An 18,944-nucleotide genomic window follows, 5' to 3' on the forward strand; every position below is an offset into this window, starting at 1 on the left:
TGGGCAATCGCAGACGAGCCTCTGGCTGTTGCAGCTGTTTTTTTTGCTTATGCTATCCCAGTGCAGTGATGCACTTGACATCCAATCGCCTTGATAGGAGTTATGCAGCGCCAGCCAATGGCACCCCTTATTTGAGTCTGACACCAACAAGATCATACACAGCCCTCCCTCTCCCCTGGTTCGGTATAAAAACTCAGGACGGATCACATTCTGTCCTTTTTTACCACTGAACCAGGGGATATCTTGGTAGTTGCTGGGCACAGGTTGGTGAAACGTCTATTTTTCTTTCCAATTCAGGTCTTAAAATCTTAGATGCATGCTTTCTTAAATGACAATATTCAAGGCAAGACATTTTGGATTGACTTGGATTTGTCCAATGCAGAACAGCACTATGACTCAGATGCTGCTGGTCTAATTGCTGCTCGTCTAATTAAAAAAATAAAATAAAATGATTGCAGCCAGAATTGTAAAAAGCATGCTAGCTCACCTTGTGAGTATTTCCAAATTTGTGAAGGTTGTTGTTTATTCAGAATGGTCTTAACCAGGCTTCATCCTCGGGTTTCTTTTAGAAAAACGAGCACCAATCTGGAACAGAAGCGATGAATTTGAAGCAGGAAAATCGAGTTGGCAGATTGTTTCTGCCAGTCATGGTTACTCCTTTTCCAGCTTCGCGAACGCGCACAGTTGCTGGTGCTGTACGGGCTAGAGGGCGCGCGCTTGCATCAGTTGACGACAACATGGCGGCTCTGCGCTCCCGGCGCAACATGGAGGGCGAGGAGCCGGTATCCGTCCGACACATGGCGCGTGACTCATCAGTGTCGCTTTCCGGTGGCGTGAACGAGCATCGAAAATGATAGAAAAAAATAAATAAAAAATGGCGTAAAAATAAAAATCATAACTTGACACGCTTAAGTAAACTCACGAACTAAAATCTTCTTAAAACTACGTTTCGCTCTATTACTCAACGACTAACTGACACACGTTAGCTTACTGCTTATACCGCATTTGTGACACAGCCAAAAACATTAAAAGGTTTAATGCTTATTTTGTACAGTGGAAGCTAATTTCCATATTTTATTTTATTTGGCCTCTTAAAGCCCTTGAAAAGTGACCTCCACTGAGTCATGGCTCTGATAGACAAATTTTACGCAAATATATTGAAAGTCAAACTAACTCCTCGTTGTGGTGTAATTTAACGGCCAAGCAGGTCGTTAACGTTAGGTAAAAAGAGCCAAAATGGCGTCCGATGGGCTCACGCCATATTTTGAAAACGGTTAATTTAAGCATGAAATATGACTGTAAACACAACATGACGAACTCCCCGTGTTGTTTATAACCAGTAAATCAAAATGGGAAAGGAAAAGACCCACATCAACATCGTGGTCATTGGCCATGTCGACTCTGGCAAGTCCACCACCACCGGCCACCTGATCTACAAGTGCGGCGGAATCGACAAGAGAACCATCGAGAAGTTCGAGAAGGAGGCCGCTGAGGTTGGTACTAACGTAGCCCAGACAGTGACGCTGTATGCGGCATGGAGGTAGTGGGGAACGGGCGTGGTGGAAGTGCTCACTCATGTTCCTTAGCCAAACTCGCCATCTACTGTTAAAATGTGTGTAGTGTCCACATTTTCTACTGTAACACAAAATATAAGGTTTAATTTTAATATAGTTAGTAAAAAAAGTGGAAAGTCATCCTGAATACGTATAAAATTACTTCAATCTATTCAATTCTCCTATGGTAAATATTACAATAAATAGCCACTTTAAAGAATACATAAAACAACTAAGCATTTAATTAATGCAAATTAATAAAGTCTGATACTTTTAATGCTATATCACATTTTAATTCAAATTATTAGATGTGTTTACCCATTCAATTTGATATGTCATGGTCTAAATCAGGTACAATTTAGATATAGATATTTATTTTACTTTATTAAATGAGTAGACTAGACGTTAAATATACACGGATAATGATAAATGTCCATGCAGAGACACTTAATGTGTCATTGAGTTAGAAGAGGAATTAATACAGAGCCTCATTTTGGTATTCCCCAAATTCAGGAAGTTTTACTCCTTTGAAGAGGCACGATTTTATTTAGTGAACGTCATCTGTCCAACTTTTCTGACTTGACTCTGTTCGGCTGTATAGATGGGCAAGGGCTCCTTCAAGTACGCCTGGGTGCTGGACAAACTGAAGGCCGAGCGTGAGCGTGGTATCACCATCGATATCGCTCTGTGGAAGTTTGAGACCAGCAAGTACTACGTGACCATTATTGATGCTCCCGGACACAGGGACTTCATCAAGAACATGATCACTGGAACCTCTCAGGTAATTATCATCAATAAACCATGAGATGAATGAGACCTTTCTGCATTGTGTATACTATATTCATATCTAAATGTGGACTTTTAGGCTGACTGCGCTGTGCTGATCGTCGCTGCTGGTGTGGGTGAGTTCGAGGCCGGTATCTCCAAGAACGGCCAGACTCGTGAGCACGCCCTGCTCGCCTACACCCTTGGCGTGAAGCAGCTCATCGTCGGCGTCAACAAGATGGACTCCACCGAGCCCCCTTACAGCCAGAAGCGTTTTGAGGAGATCACCAAGGAAGTGAGCGCCTACATCAAGAAGATCGGCTACAACCCCGCCACCGTTGCCTTTGTCCCCATCTCTGGATGGCACGGAGACAACATGCTGGAGGCCAGCGACAAGGTGAGCAACCAGTCTAGAGGACGACTAGTCGCCGGACACTCTTGAACCTGCCTCAGATCGTGTTCCTGTCCCATCACATCAAATGGTTTTTCTCTGATCTTTTCATGTCTCTTTCTCCGTGCATTTCAGATGAGCTGGTTCAAGGGCTGGAAGGTCGAGCGTAAGGAAGGTGGAGCCTCAGGAACCACCCTGCTGGAGGCCCTGGACTCCATCCTGCCCCCCTCCCGCCCCACCGACAAGCCCCTGCGTCTGCCCCTGCAGGATGTCTACAAAATTGGCGGTAAGTGGAATCACACTCATATCCTGTAAACCCAGAAAGTCATCATCGCACACACACAAAAGAACAGTGCTGTTCAAGGTTTTGAAACAACGGCAGAGATCCATTGGCGACAGCTGCTGTTATAATATCAGACTGCACCCCGAATGATATTTAAACTACTTTTCTATGATTGAATTATAAAGATAATCAGACTTCAACATTTCACACACATTTAAAGGGTAGGCGTCCTGCTAACATTCCTCTTCCTCCTCCTCCTGTCCTCTCAGGTATCGGCACCGTCCCCGTCGGCCGCGTTGAGACCGGCATCCTGAAGCCCGGTATGGTCGTGACCTTCGCTCCCCCGAACCTGACCACTGAGGTGAAGTCCGTCGAGATGCACCACGAGTCTCTGACCGAAGCGCTGCCCGGCGACAACGTCGGCTTCAACATCAAGAACGTGTCCGTCAAGGAAATCCGTCGTGGAAACGTGGCCGGTGACAGCAAGAACGACCCACCGCAGGCAGCCGAGAACTTCACTGCCCAGGTGAGCATCTGGAGAAGACGGAGGTAAAGACACCACTGAATATAGTTTATAAAGACAAGATATATTCAGGCTGTACTGTTGCTAACTCAAGCGAGGTGAAGTGCAACCTGAAGGGTCCAGCTGAAAAATATTATTTCGATGTTACATTAGTATTTTGCTCTGTTTTGAAAAGCTGGTTTTGTCTGTTTTTTTTTTGTTGCATTTCCATATAACATGTACTCACTTGCCAAAACATTAGGTACACTCGTGAAAATGAATGTGTTCAGCTATAAAATACATCCGTGCTGTACTTGATTACTTCCCACCACTGCTGAGGCCCATATATATGTTTGAACACTGAAACACATTGAGTCATTCATTGAAACATATTGAAATTTAAATCAAAAACTAAATCTGTTCTTCTAAAAATAAGGGACTGCAATAAAGGATTATAATTCCAACACCTTTCCTCCGATTTGGACTCTCAAATTAAAGCTGAGAATATGCTCTTTTAGGTCATATCCATCATATAACCTCACCTGCAAAACAAAACATTAGGTACACTCTAAATAACCGTCTTGCTTTAAATCCTCCTGTTTGACTTTAATAACGTTCACTTTATATTAAAACAGCGTCAGAGAAGGTGGTAATTTAAACTGGATTGAATTAAACACTTGTTTTTTAGCCCAGCCCACTGACTAAACTGGGGATGCCAAAATAATAGGAACACGTAGGTTAGACAGCTGGATCAGCAGCTCTCTTATCAACTCTCTAAGTTGTTTTGAACTAATTCCGAATACCAGAACATTCATGAAGATAATATTTATATAATTTAAACACAGTCTGAAAACTGCAGACTTCGTCAACAGATATTTTCACGTCTGCTTCTTGAAATTCGACAATAAGACCAAGAAAAAAAGACGCGTGCTTACATTTAAGACTTTTAACAGAAAGCTTGTTGATGTTGTTGATATTCCAACCGTGGCTGCTTCAATTTTAATCGTTCTTTTTCAGTATTTGTCTCTTACGAATCCTCCAAAACGTGTCACTGTTCAATACTTGATTGATGAAGAAGAATAGTCTGTAAATGCCCTTTAGTTCAACCCAAGAGGAAAGAGAAATATTAACACCTGATACCTAAACGTCACTGTTTCTTTTAAGATTTCACTGAGGACATTTTGTCTCGTTTGACAGGGGACATAACAAAAAGTTACAAGAGCTTATCCATGTCATGGTATTGATAAAAACAAAGCTGAAACAAAGGCACAGGCGTTCCTAATAAAAATAAAAAACCTAAACTTCCCACAAGACATTTAACCTAAACTCAACAAGTCTAGCTGCCTTTGTTTTAGCTTTCTTTTTAGATAAAGCTCATTACTAGTGAGCAAACAGTTGCTCCACCATCTTCCCGATCTTCAGTATCCTCAGTCTCCTCGTCTCTCTCCCTGCTCAGGTCATCATCCTGAACCACCCCGGCCAGATCGCCCAGGGCTACGCCCCCGTGCTTGACTGCCACACCGCTCACATCGCCTGCAAGTTCAGCGAGCTCAAGGAGAAGATCGACCGTCGTTCCGGCAAGAAGCTTGAGGACAACCCCAAGGCTCTGAAGTCCGGAGACGCCGCCATCATCACCATGGTGCCTGGAAAACCCATGTGTGTTGAGAGCTTCTCCCAGTACCCCCCACTGGGTGAGTAACACACTTTAAAGATGAGCAAATAAGTGTTTTTATGCACATATCTGTTAAGTTATTATCATTTATCTTAAATTTTACTCAATGTAATCACTGAGGCACAGTCTGGCTAACACCGTTTATGTTTAAGATGGATATTTTTAAAGCTTTAATGCTTTTATAGCTTTTGATTGTGTTTTTTTAGCGTTGTTCATGTGCAGTTGTTGCTGTTTCGCTGATTCCTCTCTTCTCGTCTCAGGTCGCTTTGCTGTGCGCGACATGAGGCAGACCGTGGCCGTCGGCGTCATCAAGTCCGTCGAGAAGAAGATCCCCAGCGGCGGAAAGGTCACCAAGTCCGCACAGAAGGCCGACAAGAAAAAATGAATCCTCATGCAGGACGTCCCACTAAAAGTCACGTCTCAGCAGGAGCGGGTTACCCCGTCCCCTTTCCTCCCCTGCCACCCAGCGCCGTCTTCTCTGAGGCACAGCTCTCAAATCAAAGACTGGATCATGCTGATTAAAACCCATCGCAAAAGTTTCCGCAGGAAACGAAGGTCTGTGCCTTCAATAGGAAACCATGATCGTAATTAAGCTGAAGCCAAAACAATAAAAATCTTAAACATTGCCAAATTAAGACGCTTCCTTTGTGTTTTGTAGTGTTGAAGAAGCTTTAAGCATAAACACAGCAGCTGTCAATAAAGTCAGAGATCAATGATTATTTGTTAATGTCTTTATATGTCTCTGTAGCTCATAAGAGGACAAAGTCTGTTCTCTTTTCACGTAAACCGGGATATACGGTGGAGAATTTTCAACATTTCTGCACAAGAACGACTCAAAACGTAAGCAGCAAGTGTTGAAAGTAGACAAAGAGAACCCAATCGAACAAATGAAACAGAAATATTTAGCTTTTGTTTGTGTTGATTCAAAGAAAATGAATAATTTGTTCACATCTGTGAGATGTAAAAGTAAGTGAACTCTTGTTTCCGGTATCTGCTGTGACCTCCTTGAATCGAAACATTTCTGGTAACTGTTGAGCTGTCGTCTACAGCAGCTTGGAGGAATTTTAGCCCATTCCTCAGAACAGAACCACCAGATGTTGGTGGGTTTCCTCACATTAACTGCTTGCTTTAGGTCCTTCTACAACATTTCTATTGGATTAAGATCAGGCCTTTGACTTGGCCGTTCCTGTTCTTCTTTAATTATTCTTTTGTAGAACCACTTGTGTTCTTGGGCTCGTTGTCTTGCTGCATGTCTTTTAGGATTCACTGGTGTGATTCATTGGTCCATCAATGATGACAAGCTGTCCTGGAACCAGATGCAGTAAAACAGGCCTAAACAAGAACATTACCACCCCCATGTGACGGGACGAGGTTCTTATCCCGTCTCTTAGGGTCAGTTCTTATTTCATGCAAACCAGGAAATAGGTAAAAAAAAAATAAAAATAAATGTGCTCCAGCCCCCCTGCAATCATCCAGAGGACAAGCAGTTACAGAAAATGAATTAATGAAGTTTTATGGTCATTGTCCAGCGAAAAACAACAAAATACAGTTTGACAGCTCTTTGGCTTCAGGAGAAATAAAAATAGAAACTACTGTAAAGCAGCTATACATAATAAAATATATACAATTAAAGGAACCAGTAGCACACAAATGAATGTAATTGGTATAGTGAGGAAATAGCAGCATTTTAAAAAAGTAAACTTTAAATAATAGTGCAAATGTGCCTATTGAGTGTAGATGGATTGTGGAATAAATATGCTGGTTATTGCACAACTGTCTATAAAGGAGAGGTTGAAGACTTTTTTTAATCTATTGTTTCTGGATTTGATGACACTGTCTCTTCCCAGGAAGTCATATTTCTCAAGTTTCCTGCTAAGTATCATTGTGCAAGTTACATAGTTATTATCCCTGAGGCATGACTTGACACGCCACATGAACAAAGAACGATTTAGTTTGACTCTCATAGAAAAGCAGGACATCTTTCACACATTCGCTTCAGGACTTCCACTGAGAAATTCTCCCCAAACACACAAAGAGCAAAAGCACAATAATGGATAAAGATAGCTTTGTGGAAATGTGAAATGTGAAACACTATGATGTGAATTTGTTCTTGCACAAGTTTTTTTCCCCATAAATCTCAAGTTTCTAAGTTTTGATGAGCTGAACACTGACGCAGCAGAACATCTTTACGGGATTTACAAGGCGTGTTCTGTTCGGAAACCAAGCTCATGTCCTCATTTGTGTGACGCCTGGGATGCTTCTTGGAAGCTGAAAGTGAAAGTAAAGAGCTGTTAGAGCCCCAGAGGAGGAAAAGAACACAACAGTCTCTACCTTTGCTTGCAGCGCGCGCTTCTCAGGTGAGTCAAACCGCCGTCGTGTTGTTTTATCTGACGAATTAGAAACTACAGATATGATTAAAAAACATTGCATGAATAAGATAAATCCATCTTTATATCCATTAGAGAGAGAGTTAAAGGTGGTTTATAGTGGTTTCATACTAGTAATGGTTCCTTCAGTGTCTCCAGTGGAGTGTCTCTAATGGTTCCTGCTGGTTCATAATAGAAACTAATGTAATGGTTCCTACTGGTATCATAAAAGCGACATGTATGCAGAGCTGTGTAGTTCATTCAGATGATTTGTGAACACATTTTGACTGTATATTGTTTGTAATTAGATTAAATAGTGAATCCATTTTCAGACCATTTTAAAGAAGGTTTTAAAGCCTTGTTTGTGACCCTATATACGTCCCAAAAACTAATTATGCTGAAACTCACAATACAATGTAGAGGCACGATGAAGCTATGGCTGTTTGTAAATGTTGTAACCTGCTCTGCTGTAATGTACAACCCGGCCACTTCATTAGGTACACCAGCGAAGACAAATGCTTTCTAATATCCCGCACTAAGTCCTCCTTTATGACTGTTATAATGTTCAGTTTGTGTTGAATCAGTGTCAGGAAGGCGGTAACCCACCTGGGTGATCATTTATGGAGGATGCAGTTTGTGCTGTGCTTTTAAAGGCATGAGTCAAGTGATTGTGTGTGCGTACAGCGTTACCGCAGTGCAGATGAATATGAGTCTAAAGCCTGAAACTAGAGTTTATTTATTGGAAACTCTGGATGTTTTGTCCAGTGTGTGTTTGAGACCACACCCAACGGAGCTATAAGTCACCAGGGTTTTATTTTAAAAGGGTTTAAAGGTTGACCTGACACGCGTGGAACTAAATCATGGACTTCCCTCCTCTTTACACCAGTGAAACAAATCCAGGCTTACATAACATCCTGCACAAGTGTATTAGATGCACTTTAAACTGAGCTGCTGATTCAACTTCATGTTTTCATTTTGGAAGCTGTAGTTTGTAGATACAGACGTGTGTTCTGCCTGTTTTCACATAAGTAAATGAAGCCCCATGTTTAAGCTCTGTGGAGACTGAGTTGTGTTTTTTTTTACCACAAACCAATAGATATCATTGCAGTCTCCAACATAAACATACAGGCCCGGACGAGTGAGCTATGGACAGAGAGGACAGTCCATCAGTGAGACAAAGGCTGAAAGTTCAGAAACAACCAGGTGAAGCCACAGACACTCAAAGTACCTAATAATTCTTTGTGGTCGGGTACAATATTAACTTCATACATAAAACACTCTATACAGTTTCTCATCTTTGTCACTTTGCAGATGAGGAATCCAACGTGGTTGAGGAGCCCGCTGCCATCTCCCCAGAACTGGCCAGCTGGATCAAATTCAACGCTAAAGACCTCAAGCTCCGGCAGGCAGACCGGCGATGGGCTGCCGAGGTGGTCAACGACTTCCGCGAAAACCTGCTGAAATTCCTCAAGAGCAACAACGACCAGCCTTTCTTCCAGTCAGTGGACTTCCTCACCACTGGCAGCTACTTTGAGAAAGTTAAGGTGAGGTCATGATAAATTACTCACAGTGTCTGCAGTATAAGTCTCACTTTTAAAAAAATAAAAAATAAATAAACAAACTCGAGCAAATCTTATTCATCTCGGATAACAAAAAAGGATTTATAGAAAGATTCATACATGACATGGAAATACTGTAGAATATAGCATGATGGTCCAGAGGTGCAGATCATGACAGCGTACCGTCTGAAATAATAGTCCTCAACAGTCTCACTTAAAACTGAACATTATTTGCTTTGTAGAAATGGAATTTATAACTGATTCCTTACAATTTGATAGAGTGCTGTTTGTTACAACAAATTACGTTACGTTATGCTATGTTACGTTACGTTGCGTTACGTTACGTTGCGTTGCGTTACATTACAATATGTTACAAATCTATACGCCATGATACGTTACGTTATGATACAATATGATGCGCTACGTTACGTTGTATCGTGTTACGTTACATTACGATATGTTACGAATCTATACGCAATGATACGTTACGTTATGATACAGCATGATACGCTATGTCACATTGTGTTGCGTTACATTACGTTAAATTATGACATGTTACGAATCTATACGCCATACGTTACCTTATGGTACAATATGATACGATATGTTGCGTTGTGTTGCGTTATGTTACGATATGTTACGAATCTATACTCCATGATATGTTACGTTATGATCCAATATGATACACTATTTTACGTTCTGTTGTGTTGCCTTACGTTACGATATGTTACGAATCTATACGCCATGATAGTTACGTTATGATACAGTATGATACGATATGTTACATTACGTTGCGTTGCGTTGCGTTGCGTTGCGTTGCGTTACTTTACGATACGATACGATACGATACGATACAAATCTATACACCATGATACATTACATTATGATACAATATGATTCGATATGTTTCGTTGCGTTACGTTACGTTCAATAACCTTACGTTACATTACGTTACGTTACGTTACGTTACGCTGCGTTATGTTACGTTGCGTTATGATGCAATATGTTACGTATCTAAAATGATACGTTACGTTACATTGCGATACAATACGATATGTCACGATATGTCACGATACGTTGTATTGCGATAAAATACAATATGATTCATTATGTTATGATACACCACGACACAATACAGTGACATGACATAACACGGCATGTTGCAACATAATACAATACGATACAATATGATACATATAATATAATGTGTTCAGTATGATGCATTATGAGAAGATGCATTACAATAGGTTTCATTGTGTCACAATACAATACAATATGACAGGACATGGTACAAAACGATATGAGTGAATACGTCACAACATGTTATGATACGTTGCTATAAAATGTGTTGTGATGAGAGATAAGAGACTTAATATTACATATAACACATGACAAGACACAACATGATGTGACACTATTATTTATAAATATATTATTGACAATATATTTCATTTGGCTTCCTGCCTCAGATCCACAATGCAGACGAGTTTGACATAATGCTGAAGCTTCAGACGACTGCACGCTTCAACATTAGCCAGCTCGATGCTGGTCTGTTCTACCGGATCGATCTTGCGCGGCCCACCAGGACCCCCATACAGGATTTTCTGTTGGAGAACAAGCTCACGCTGTCATCAAGCCAGATCCTCAGTGAGATGCATCGCCTGGTTCGCAAGTTCCTCAAGACCTATGAAGGTTGTCTGCTCTTCCTCTGATAATTTGATACGATTGAAGTTAGAAGGAGGCAGGTTTATTTCAACTTTTTGTTGCTTCTTGTTTCCAGTGCCTGATAAACGCTGTCGCTGGGAGATGAACAGGAAGCGAATTTACAGCCCGGCATGCACCTTGTCTCTGTGCAGAACTGAGAAAAACAGCGACGAGTTGATCTCTGTGGACGTGGTTCCTGCACTGGAGGTAACTATGTCTTTTTTGTGTTAGTCTGTTACCTCCCGAGTATGTAGCCAGGGGATGAAGGGAGGAAAACAAAAGAAAATTGTTTCCGGGTAAAAGGGAAAGCGACACAGAGACCGATAACTGTGTGTAAAGAATGGTTCTTTATTCAAAAACAAAATACTAATGATAGCTAAGACAGCTGGTCACAAAACTAAACACGACCGACCACGACCGACAGCCACAAACAAACTAAAGGCGCCACCACACCTGGGGGGAAAAACCAAGAAAGATTAGTACCCATCTTTTCCACAGAAAAGATTAGTCAGTACTTCACCATTCAGAGTTCCAACAAGCAAAGTCAACCTCACGCTTCCACCACTGTGGTCCACCATCTCTCTCTCTCCGGGCCGCACCTCTCCTCCACTCTTTAACCAGGATCAGCTGATTACCTGAGTGGAAACGGCTGCTGGTCGGAGGAGGGGCGATCACCTGGAGGAGGAGGAGAGTGGGAGAGAGAGACACAAACACACCACAACAACCATAGCGGCACTAGGGCCGTAACATAGTCTAAAACTAATTTATGAATGTATATATGCAACGAAAGACTAAAAGACGGTTTATAGCAGCAGTAGTAATGTACCTAATGTGACATAAATGTTTTCATGTTGTCTGTTTGTAGGTTCCAGGCTGGCCCACCGCTGTCCGTAGTGGTCCAGAGGTGGACAACTGGCTGGGCAAGAAGGGTCGCCAGGAATTCAAAAGCTTGCCCTGTTTCTTTGTACCAAAGAGACAGAAAGGAAGAAACCTCAGCGAGGACGCTAAAGGTGAGAGGAAGTTACGTCTCCAAGCTAGAAGACAGGAAACCCTTCTGTTTTTGTGCCACATCACCAAAATACTTACATTTGAATTTAAATCATTTAAAATTGTACCATGTGCATATGATATTGTTTTGTATTAGATTTCAGTTGAAGATTTTTGATATTATGTAGAATTCAAAACAAAGATGAGATCAGACTGAGACAAATCCCTGATTTATTAAAACAAAATGAGACACTGAAGCACACTTCAGTCTTGAGTACATTGATTTTAACTCGTAATTCTAGAGGTGCACTTTTGCAGCTATGTAATATTGGCTCACTTTCCTGGATAAACTTTTTTATTTGTTTGATTATGTTCTCTTTGTCTACTTTAGTGACTTCTGCGCTAATCTGATGATGTTTTGAGTCATTTTTATGCAAAAATGTAGAAAACGCTGAGGGATGTAAAACCTTTTTAAGCGGCACATTTTCACATTGTACCTGGTTCATTATGTTGCCCTGGTGATGTTCTTGGGTTGTGGATTTATTATTCACTTTATTGCCTTACATCATTCTTTTATGTTTGGCTTGTACTTGTGTGTTTCTTTTATTCCATTTTATCAGTTTTTATTCTTCTTTTAAAAGTGATATATGACTAAGCAAAGCGAAGTAAACGTCTCCTCACAGATCTGTGACGAACTGTGTCAGTTTTTCATGCCATCTCACAAGTTTGTTTCGCTGTTCCTCTTCAGAGAGTTGGAGGATTTCTTTCTCTCACATCGAGAAGAAAATCATCATGTCTCACGGCAACAAGAAAACCTGCTGCGAGACAAACGCCACCAGATGCTGCCGGTGAGACTCTGAACTGTTTTAGAAGTGTAGTTTTTACATCTCCTCACTGTGTTTGGTATTGATCCGTGGGTGAGCTACCAGTCTGTTGCACTAGTAACAATAATTGTCATAATTCTCCAGGGGAAAGTTAATTTTGGACTGTTTACTTCATACTTTAACTGAATCTTCTCTGTCACAGAAAGCCATGCTTAATGCTCCTCAAATCTCTGATTGCGGGTCTGAAACAACGTTTTCCCAAAGAGCTGGAAGATCTCTGCTCGTATCATGGGAAGACCACCTTCTTCCACACTATGGCCTCCAGGTACTCTTCAAACTCATGTTTTCAAGGTTGGAATAAATGCAGATGTAGAAATGGTGACACTATCTACCACTATCAATTAACCCGAGACCGCACCTGCAACAGCCAACGAGTTATTGATAACCCAGGCCCCTTGGCATTAGTGGCGTGGAGGCTCTAGTGCTCATTTATTGTGAAAAGAGGTGTACAATAGAAACTGAATTCTTAAAATGAAGTTGGCTAATATATGTAACACAGAATTAGGTGATATATTACATTTAAGGCTTTATAAATATAATATAATGAAAAAACAAATGGGCCTCATTTAAATGACACAACATAACAAACCTGCAGCTGAACAGCAACACAAATCTCATTTTATTTAGGTACAAGGACTCCATGTGGGCTCCTCAGCGCCTTCCCGCCTGCTTCCTGCACCTCATCGGTGCTCTGGAGGACCGCGCACGCAGAGGAGACCTCCCTCACTTCTTTGTCCCAGAATGCAACCTCTTCTCCACGGCCGTCGTCCCACGCAGAATGCTGACTTTCCTTGTCAACGCCCTGGAGCAGCAGAGGAGGGAAGGCCTGCCCCTGCTGAAGCCTCCAGCTCCAGTCCCACCTCTGAAACCAGTGACTGTTTCAGCAGAAATCTTCGACAACAAGGCCCCCTTAGTGACTTCAGATCACTCTGTGAATGCTACACCTTTTACAGCAATCAAACTGGTCCTGATGTTTGCTTTGCTTTTGTTTTGTGTCCTGTTTTTTGCAAGAAGATAAATGAATTAAATGGAACAGATATCAACAGGATATCAAAACAGAAGACATATGTGAAGCGACAAAAAATAAATCATTATTTATTCTAATTCAAATTTAGTTGTGACATTATCAATGGTATAATAATTTGACTGTGTCGTTTATGTTTTCTTCGTGTTTGTTCAATAAACATTTCGTCACATATTCAGGTTTCCAGTTCCTCATTATTTATTTGGCACTGACAATCAATTCCCCTGTGTATTATTTGTTTTCCTCCGAATTTCAAATTTAATTAAATACCGTTTTGTGCTGTTTGCCAAGCAATGTGATGCTATTGTCACAAAAATGAGCGTAATAGACTTTACTAATTAAACAAAGGCCTTAAATGAATGGACTTTATAAAGGCCTTATCTGAATGTCTGAGCAAAACAAAAAGAATCTCAGTTTATCTAAAGCAGACAAGACGTGGATCTTCTTTGAAAAGCTAGAAATTATAAAGTTTTATATATTTCTGCTTAAAAACAGTTTTTATCAGTAAGCAAGATTGTTGCATACTCATGGGTTTCACCAGGTCCCTTTCCACAGGTGTTTAAAATCAAGCACCTAGATTATGAATGTAGACTGCATGGTGCTTGATTAAAACACCTGTGGAAAGGGACCTGATGAAACCCATGAATACAATTTCTGATGAACTAGCTGCTATTTATTGTATCAGCTTGACTAAAATACATTGAATAATCATGTTAAATAATCAAAAAACATATTATAAAGCTTTTGTTTAAAATTTTATCTCTTCTGGCCATAAAATAACATAATTTCATCGTTTGTTCTGTAATATTTTCCATTTTACTGAACCCGGAACCCTTGTGTTACTGTGGTGTTTACCCGGATATATTTGCGTTGGACACACCGCTATAAATATCCGCCGCCGGAAACGTAACGTCCTCTTCTAGTGATCCAACATGGCGGTGAGTAGCGTATCACATCATACGATGGCGTTGAAATGTGAAGTTACAGTTGAAATCCACAATCATCGGAGCTGTAGGGGCACCACAACAACTCCGCACTTTACAGAGACATAGGCTAAACTATGAAACATTAAACTAAAGTCGTATTTCTTCAACAAACCTGACAGAATAGTGTTTAAAGTGTAAAACCGAGGGATGCTAACAGGCTAGCTGCTAGGAACTCATACTTCCGTTATAAAAAATGTGATTGCAGTGCGGTTATGTCACTTAGGCTAAACAATAGACACGTCTATCTTTATTCTGTGTGTCTTAAGTTGGATTTGAGGTCGTTTTATTTCTCGGCACGTACGTGATCTGTGATAATGCTAACGGGGCTAAGTAGCGGGGATATGTACGGACATGTCCTCCGGCCGGCATGTGTTGGTCTGAGTCTGGTGGGAGTTTGATGTTGGAGCAGAGCAGATCTCTGTCAGGACTCAGTGGATCACAGACCAGAATAGACTGAATGTTGGATCGAAGCTCGTTTTCTTGAACAGACTTTAAAATCATCTTTCTCGCTTATGCTAGCTTGTTAGCAGGGTTTAGCTAGTAGGTAAACTCAACATGGCAGCAGCAGCAGTAGTTGACAAGGTGTGGGGTATTTTGCTGGAGCCAGGTGTTGTTGTACGTTTTGGTTTTGTTAATTCTTAGCACTGAGTAACAAATTTTTTTTTTTACTCCTCCAGGACCAAGGTGAGAAGAAGGAGAACCCCATGAGAGAGCTTCGCATCCGCAAGCTCTGCCTGAATATCTGCGTCGGTGAGAGTGGAGACAGACTGACCAGAGCTGCTAAGGTGCTGGAGCAGCTCACGGGGCAGACTCCCGTCTTCTCCAAGGGTCAGTGTCACAAAATAAACCCCATCAGGTGTCCTAACCTAATGTAGACTAGTATTGGACAGATTTAGGTTCAGGAAAGTGTGGCATACACTCGTCAGATTTTTAAAGTTTGGGGTTTTCTGTTTTTTTTTTTTTTTGTCGCAGCCCGCTACACTGTGAGATCCTTCGGTATCCGCAGAAATGAAAAGATTGCTGTCCATTGTACCGTCCGTGGTGCCAAAGCCGAGGAGATCCTGGAGAAGGGACTCAAGGTGAGACAGAAATGTCGTCTTTATCCTGTTTTGTTCACACGTCTGCAACATATTCTTCTTTTATAAAGGCTCGTCATTGAAGGTTGGAGCCGTCTGTTGAGTACTTAAATTACAAATATCCACCTTTCCTTATCAGGAATATCAAACATCAGGATTTCAGTTTGGATTAAAGCTTCAAAAATTTGTTAAGACAGAAAACTTGAACGTTTTAGGCGTATATCATCTTCTGGCTTCTGTATCTGTAGGTGTTGGTTGGACAAAAAAAGTGTTCATTAGTTTCAGATGTTTTACAGACAACAGAAACTTAAGTTGCAAGATGTTATGAAGCCTACATGTAAGATGTAAAAGAGAAACTGGAGTCATCAATGCAGAAAGGTGTCGACATCTCCAAATGTTCAAGAAGCTTCACTAGAAATGTCACTAAAAATCCTTAATAAAGGATTGAAAATATATTTTTAGTCAAGACGGCTGGTTTCTTAAATCCTGCTTTCCTCCTCCCGCCTCCAGGTGCGTGAGTACGAGTTGAGAAAGAACAACTTCTCCGACACCGGAAACTTTGGCTTCGGCATCCAGGAGCACATCGATCTGGGCATCAAGTACGACCCCAGCATCGGCATCTACGGACTGGACTTCTACGTGGTGAGTGACACGGACGGAAAGCGGTGTTGGTGCGCTGATAGCGGCTCCTGAACACGTTGTATTTAATGTAGTAAAACCCTGAGATCTCAGGTTTAAAAATGAAGCGATGCAGGAGACGAGTTCTCAGGCTTTAGTTGAATTTATTCTACAAATATTTAGCTCGTCAAATGTTTGTTGTAGCAGCTTGTTTTGTGTGCATGCACTTGTTTGTCGTGAATTTGTAGCATTTAATTCAAATAATTATGGTCAGTCGTGGGAAGCGCTTTTGGCCGAGGCTGATCACAGGATCTGTTAGAAGCTGCTTCGGAAAATATTTAATTTGACTAATTTATATGCACAGAGTGTGGTCCTAGTAACTCAGGAATACTGCACCTGGAGAGTTAATTGAAAGTAGTTCAGCGTTCACATTTGTATCACATCACAGCAGAACAAGTAAAGCCCTGCTTTCCTGTGGAATAAATATTAAATATTTTTAAATACGTGTCATTTCCTGCCGTTAGAAATCTATCTCGCCGTCTTGCGTGACCTTTTTCCCTCGTTACATCTTGCCAAACCGTGCAGTGAGATTAGTCATGAGAGAAGCTCCGACATTGAGGTCTGAACGCTGATTGGATTTAAAAAGTATGACGGCAAAAGCAAAGACGCGTGAAAGATGTAAAACTGGAGGGAAAATATTTTGTAAACGCCACAAATGTCTGGATCCAAAGACGTTAGTGTTGTGAAAATCTAAAATTGTTTTGAAATGGTGTAATGAGTTGAATCTGATTCACGCTGATTCAGGAAATGAGTAGCGCTACCAGCCCTACATGCAGAACACAAAGCTTGAAAATGATTAGAAAATAAAATATAGTGAAGACGCACAATTAAATTACATTAGGTTGAAAGATAAACTATTTGAGCTGCAGAGCGGAAACGTCTCCACCTGTTCTCAGAGGTAGATTCTTGCTGCTTTGGCCTTTAGTACTTGGATTACTACCGGTTCATGGTAGTTTCTCTGAGGTCCAGGACGTCCCAAACCAGACCACATTTCTGAGGCTGGAGTTCGTTTAGGGCATGCACAAAGAAATTATCAGTTCTTGAGTCATCTATTCAGCTGTTAAAAAGGCCAAAGACCAGATTGAGCCACCGTTGTTGTTTAGCCGAAGCTTTTCTGATCCCTCTCCCTCTCTCTCTCTCTGCGTTCAGGTTCTGGGCAGACCCGGTTTCAGCATTGCTGACAAGAAGCGGAAAACAGGCCGCATCGGTTTCAGGCACCGCATCCGCAAAGAGGAGGCCATGCGCTGGTTCCAGCAGAAAGTGAGTTCACGAAGCGTCAAAGGAAACCCTGAGAGAGAGTTATCATATTCCTGCCTTATGTCAGAAGTTTTTTTTAACTTAACATTATAGCACTTTTAAACTGAAGTTTGAGTTTCTGTGGCTGAGATTAATACATCGTCAACAGCTTTGAGAAACGTTAAATCTAGAAGGTGCTGTTTTAATTTTAATTTCTCAACATTTAACTACAACTTATTTCTTTTTCTGTTTCAGTACGACGGTATCATCCTCCCCGGCAAGTAAAGGACCTTCTTCTGATCTTGTTTGTAACAAATAAAATGGAAAAAAATTCAGTTTTTGTTTTGTGTCGTTACTACAGAGTTGAAAAAAAAAAACACTTAAATACAAACCACTGAAACATAGTTGAGGGTCAAACACAACCACAATGCACCACCTTCTTTTGTTAATCTGGGTCAATATGTTGGGACACAAGTTGTTCAAACTGTGTCAACAACAACACAAACTTCATCCTCCAATATGATCATCCAGTTGTTTAATGTTCTCCTGGGCGACCTTTGATCCTGACGTTCATGTCGGTGTAACTTTCACCTCCTGCTCATGCTCTGCTGTGGACCATGCATATACCTTTCATGGAGACGGTATTCCCTGATGGCTTCTTTGAGCAGGATAACGCTCCATGATTCAGGAATGTCTTGAGGAATACGGCAAGTTCAAGGTGTTGACGAGTCCAACTCTTGCAGGACTTACAGGATCTGAGGAGTCTGAGCCTTGAAGGGTCAGGATGTATGTGATATTGGGCATAGGTGGTTATAATGTTATGGCAAATTGGTGCAACTTAGTTTGGGACATAAAAATATTCATAAATGGCTTAAAGGACGCCTCATTCACACTGATTTATAGTCTTGACGTTAATAAAAGAGACTGAGTCGACACGTTTTGGTCAGATTGTCTTTATTGATTCTCCACAGACACAAATACAGAGATTCAGACGATCAATGGATCCACATTATCCTCTTGATATTGATCAAATTGATCCTTAAATTACTCCACAGCTCTTTTAACTTTATAAGACGGTCAGATAAGCTTTATTCTTTGTTTTTTTTATATTTTTCTGGTTTTTATGCATTTTTTTCTAAATATCACTTGAAACCTTAGTAGTTTATTAAAGCCAATAAATGCTTTTAAATTTATTTATTTATTTAGTCGTCAAGCTTCACTTCACTTATAAAATGTTCGTCTTCAACCACTATTTCTACTTCTTTTTTTTTATTATAT

The 18,944-nt window shown here is 41.0% G+C and overlaps 3 protein-coding genes across 4 annotated transcripts; all 3 read left to right on the forward strand.

Moving 5' to 3' along the window:
• Window positions 1–205: 205 nt before the first annotated feature.
• Window positions 206–5,863, forward strand: LOC311501285 (elongation factor 1-alpha). The gene is made up of 8 exons (XM_084563006.1): window positions 206–263; window positions 1,341–1,493; window positions 2,155–2,334; window positions 2,419–2,715; window positions 2,845–2,995; window positions 3,262–3,518; window positions 4,951–5,185; window positions 5,427–5,863. The coding sequence occupies exons 2-8, from the start codon at window positions 1,350–1,352 to the stop codon at window positions 5,549–5,551; spliced, it is 1,389 nt and encodes a 462-aa protein (XP_084419132.1). The 5' UTR covers window positions 206–263; window positions 1,341–1,349; the 3' UTR covers window positions 5,552–5,863.
• A 1,981-nt stretch (window positions 5,864–7,844) lies between these two features.
• Window positions 7,845–13,858, forward strand: LOC311500899 (cyclic GMP-AMP synthase). Its single transcript, XM_084562531.1, has 8 exons — window positions 7,845–8,735; window positions 8,844–9,076; window positions 10,561–10,783; window positions 10,872–11,002; window positions 11,661–11,805; window positions 12,531–12,630; window positions 12,809–12,931; window positions 13,294–13,858. The coding sequence occupies exons 1-8, from the start codon at window positions 8,678–8,680 to the stop codon at window positions 13,682–13,684; spliced, it is 1,404 nt and encodes a 467-aa protein (XP_084418657.1). The 5' UTR covers window positions 7,845–8,677; the 3' UTR covers window positions 13,685–13,858.
• Window positions 13,859–14,521: 663 nt separating this feature from the next.
• Window positions 14,522–18,001, forward strand: rpl11 (ribosomal protein L11). 2 transcript variants are annotated; one of them, XM_084563323.1, is made up of 6 exons: window positions 14,522–14,628; window positions 15,354–15,504; window positions 15,649–15,755; window positions 16,263–16,394; window positions 17,580–17,690; window positions 17,922–18,001. In XM_084563323.1, the coding sequence occupies exons 1-6, from the start codon at window positions 14,623–14,625 to the stop codon at window positions 17,949–17,951; spliced, it is 537 nt and encodes a 178-aa protein (XP_084419449.1). In that variant the 5' UTR covers window positions 14,522–14,622; the 3' UTR covers window positions 17,952–18,001. The 2 variants fall into 2 exon arrangements, with proteins under 2 accessions (XP_084419449.1, XP_084419448.1); XM_084563322.1 differs by lacking the exon at window positions 14,522–14,628 and adding an exon at window positions 15,217–15,258.
• Window positions 18,002–18,944: the final 943 nt, after the last annotated feature.

The sequence above is a fragment of the Chelon labrosus genome, assembly GCF_963514085.1.
Source record: "Chelon labrosus genome assembly, chromosome: 16".
Taxonomy (NCBI): domain Eukaryota; kingdom Metazoa; phylum Chordata; class Actinopteri; order Mugiliformes; family Mugilidae; genus Chelon; species Chelon labrosus.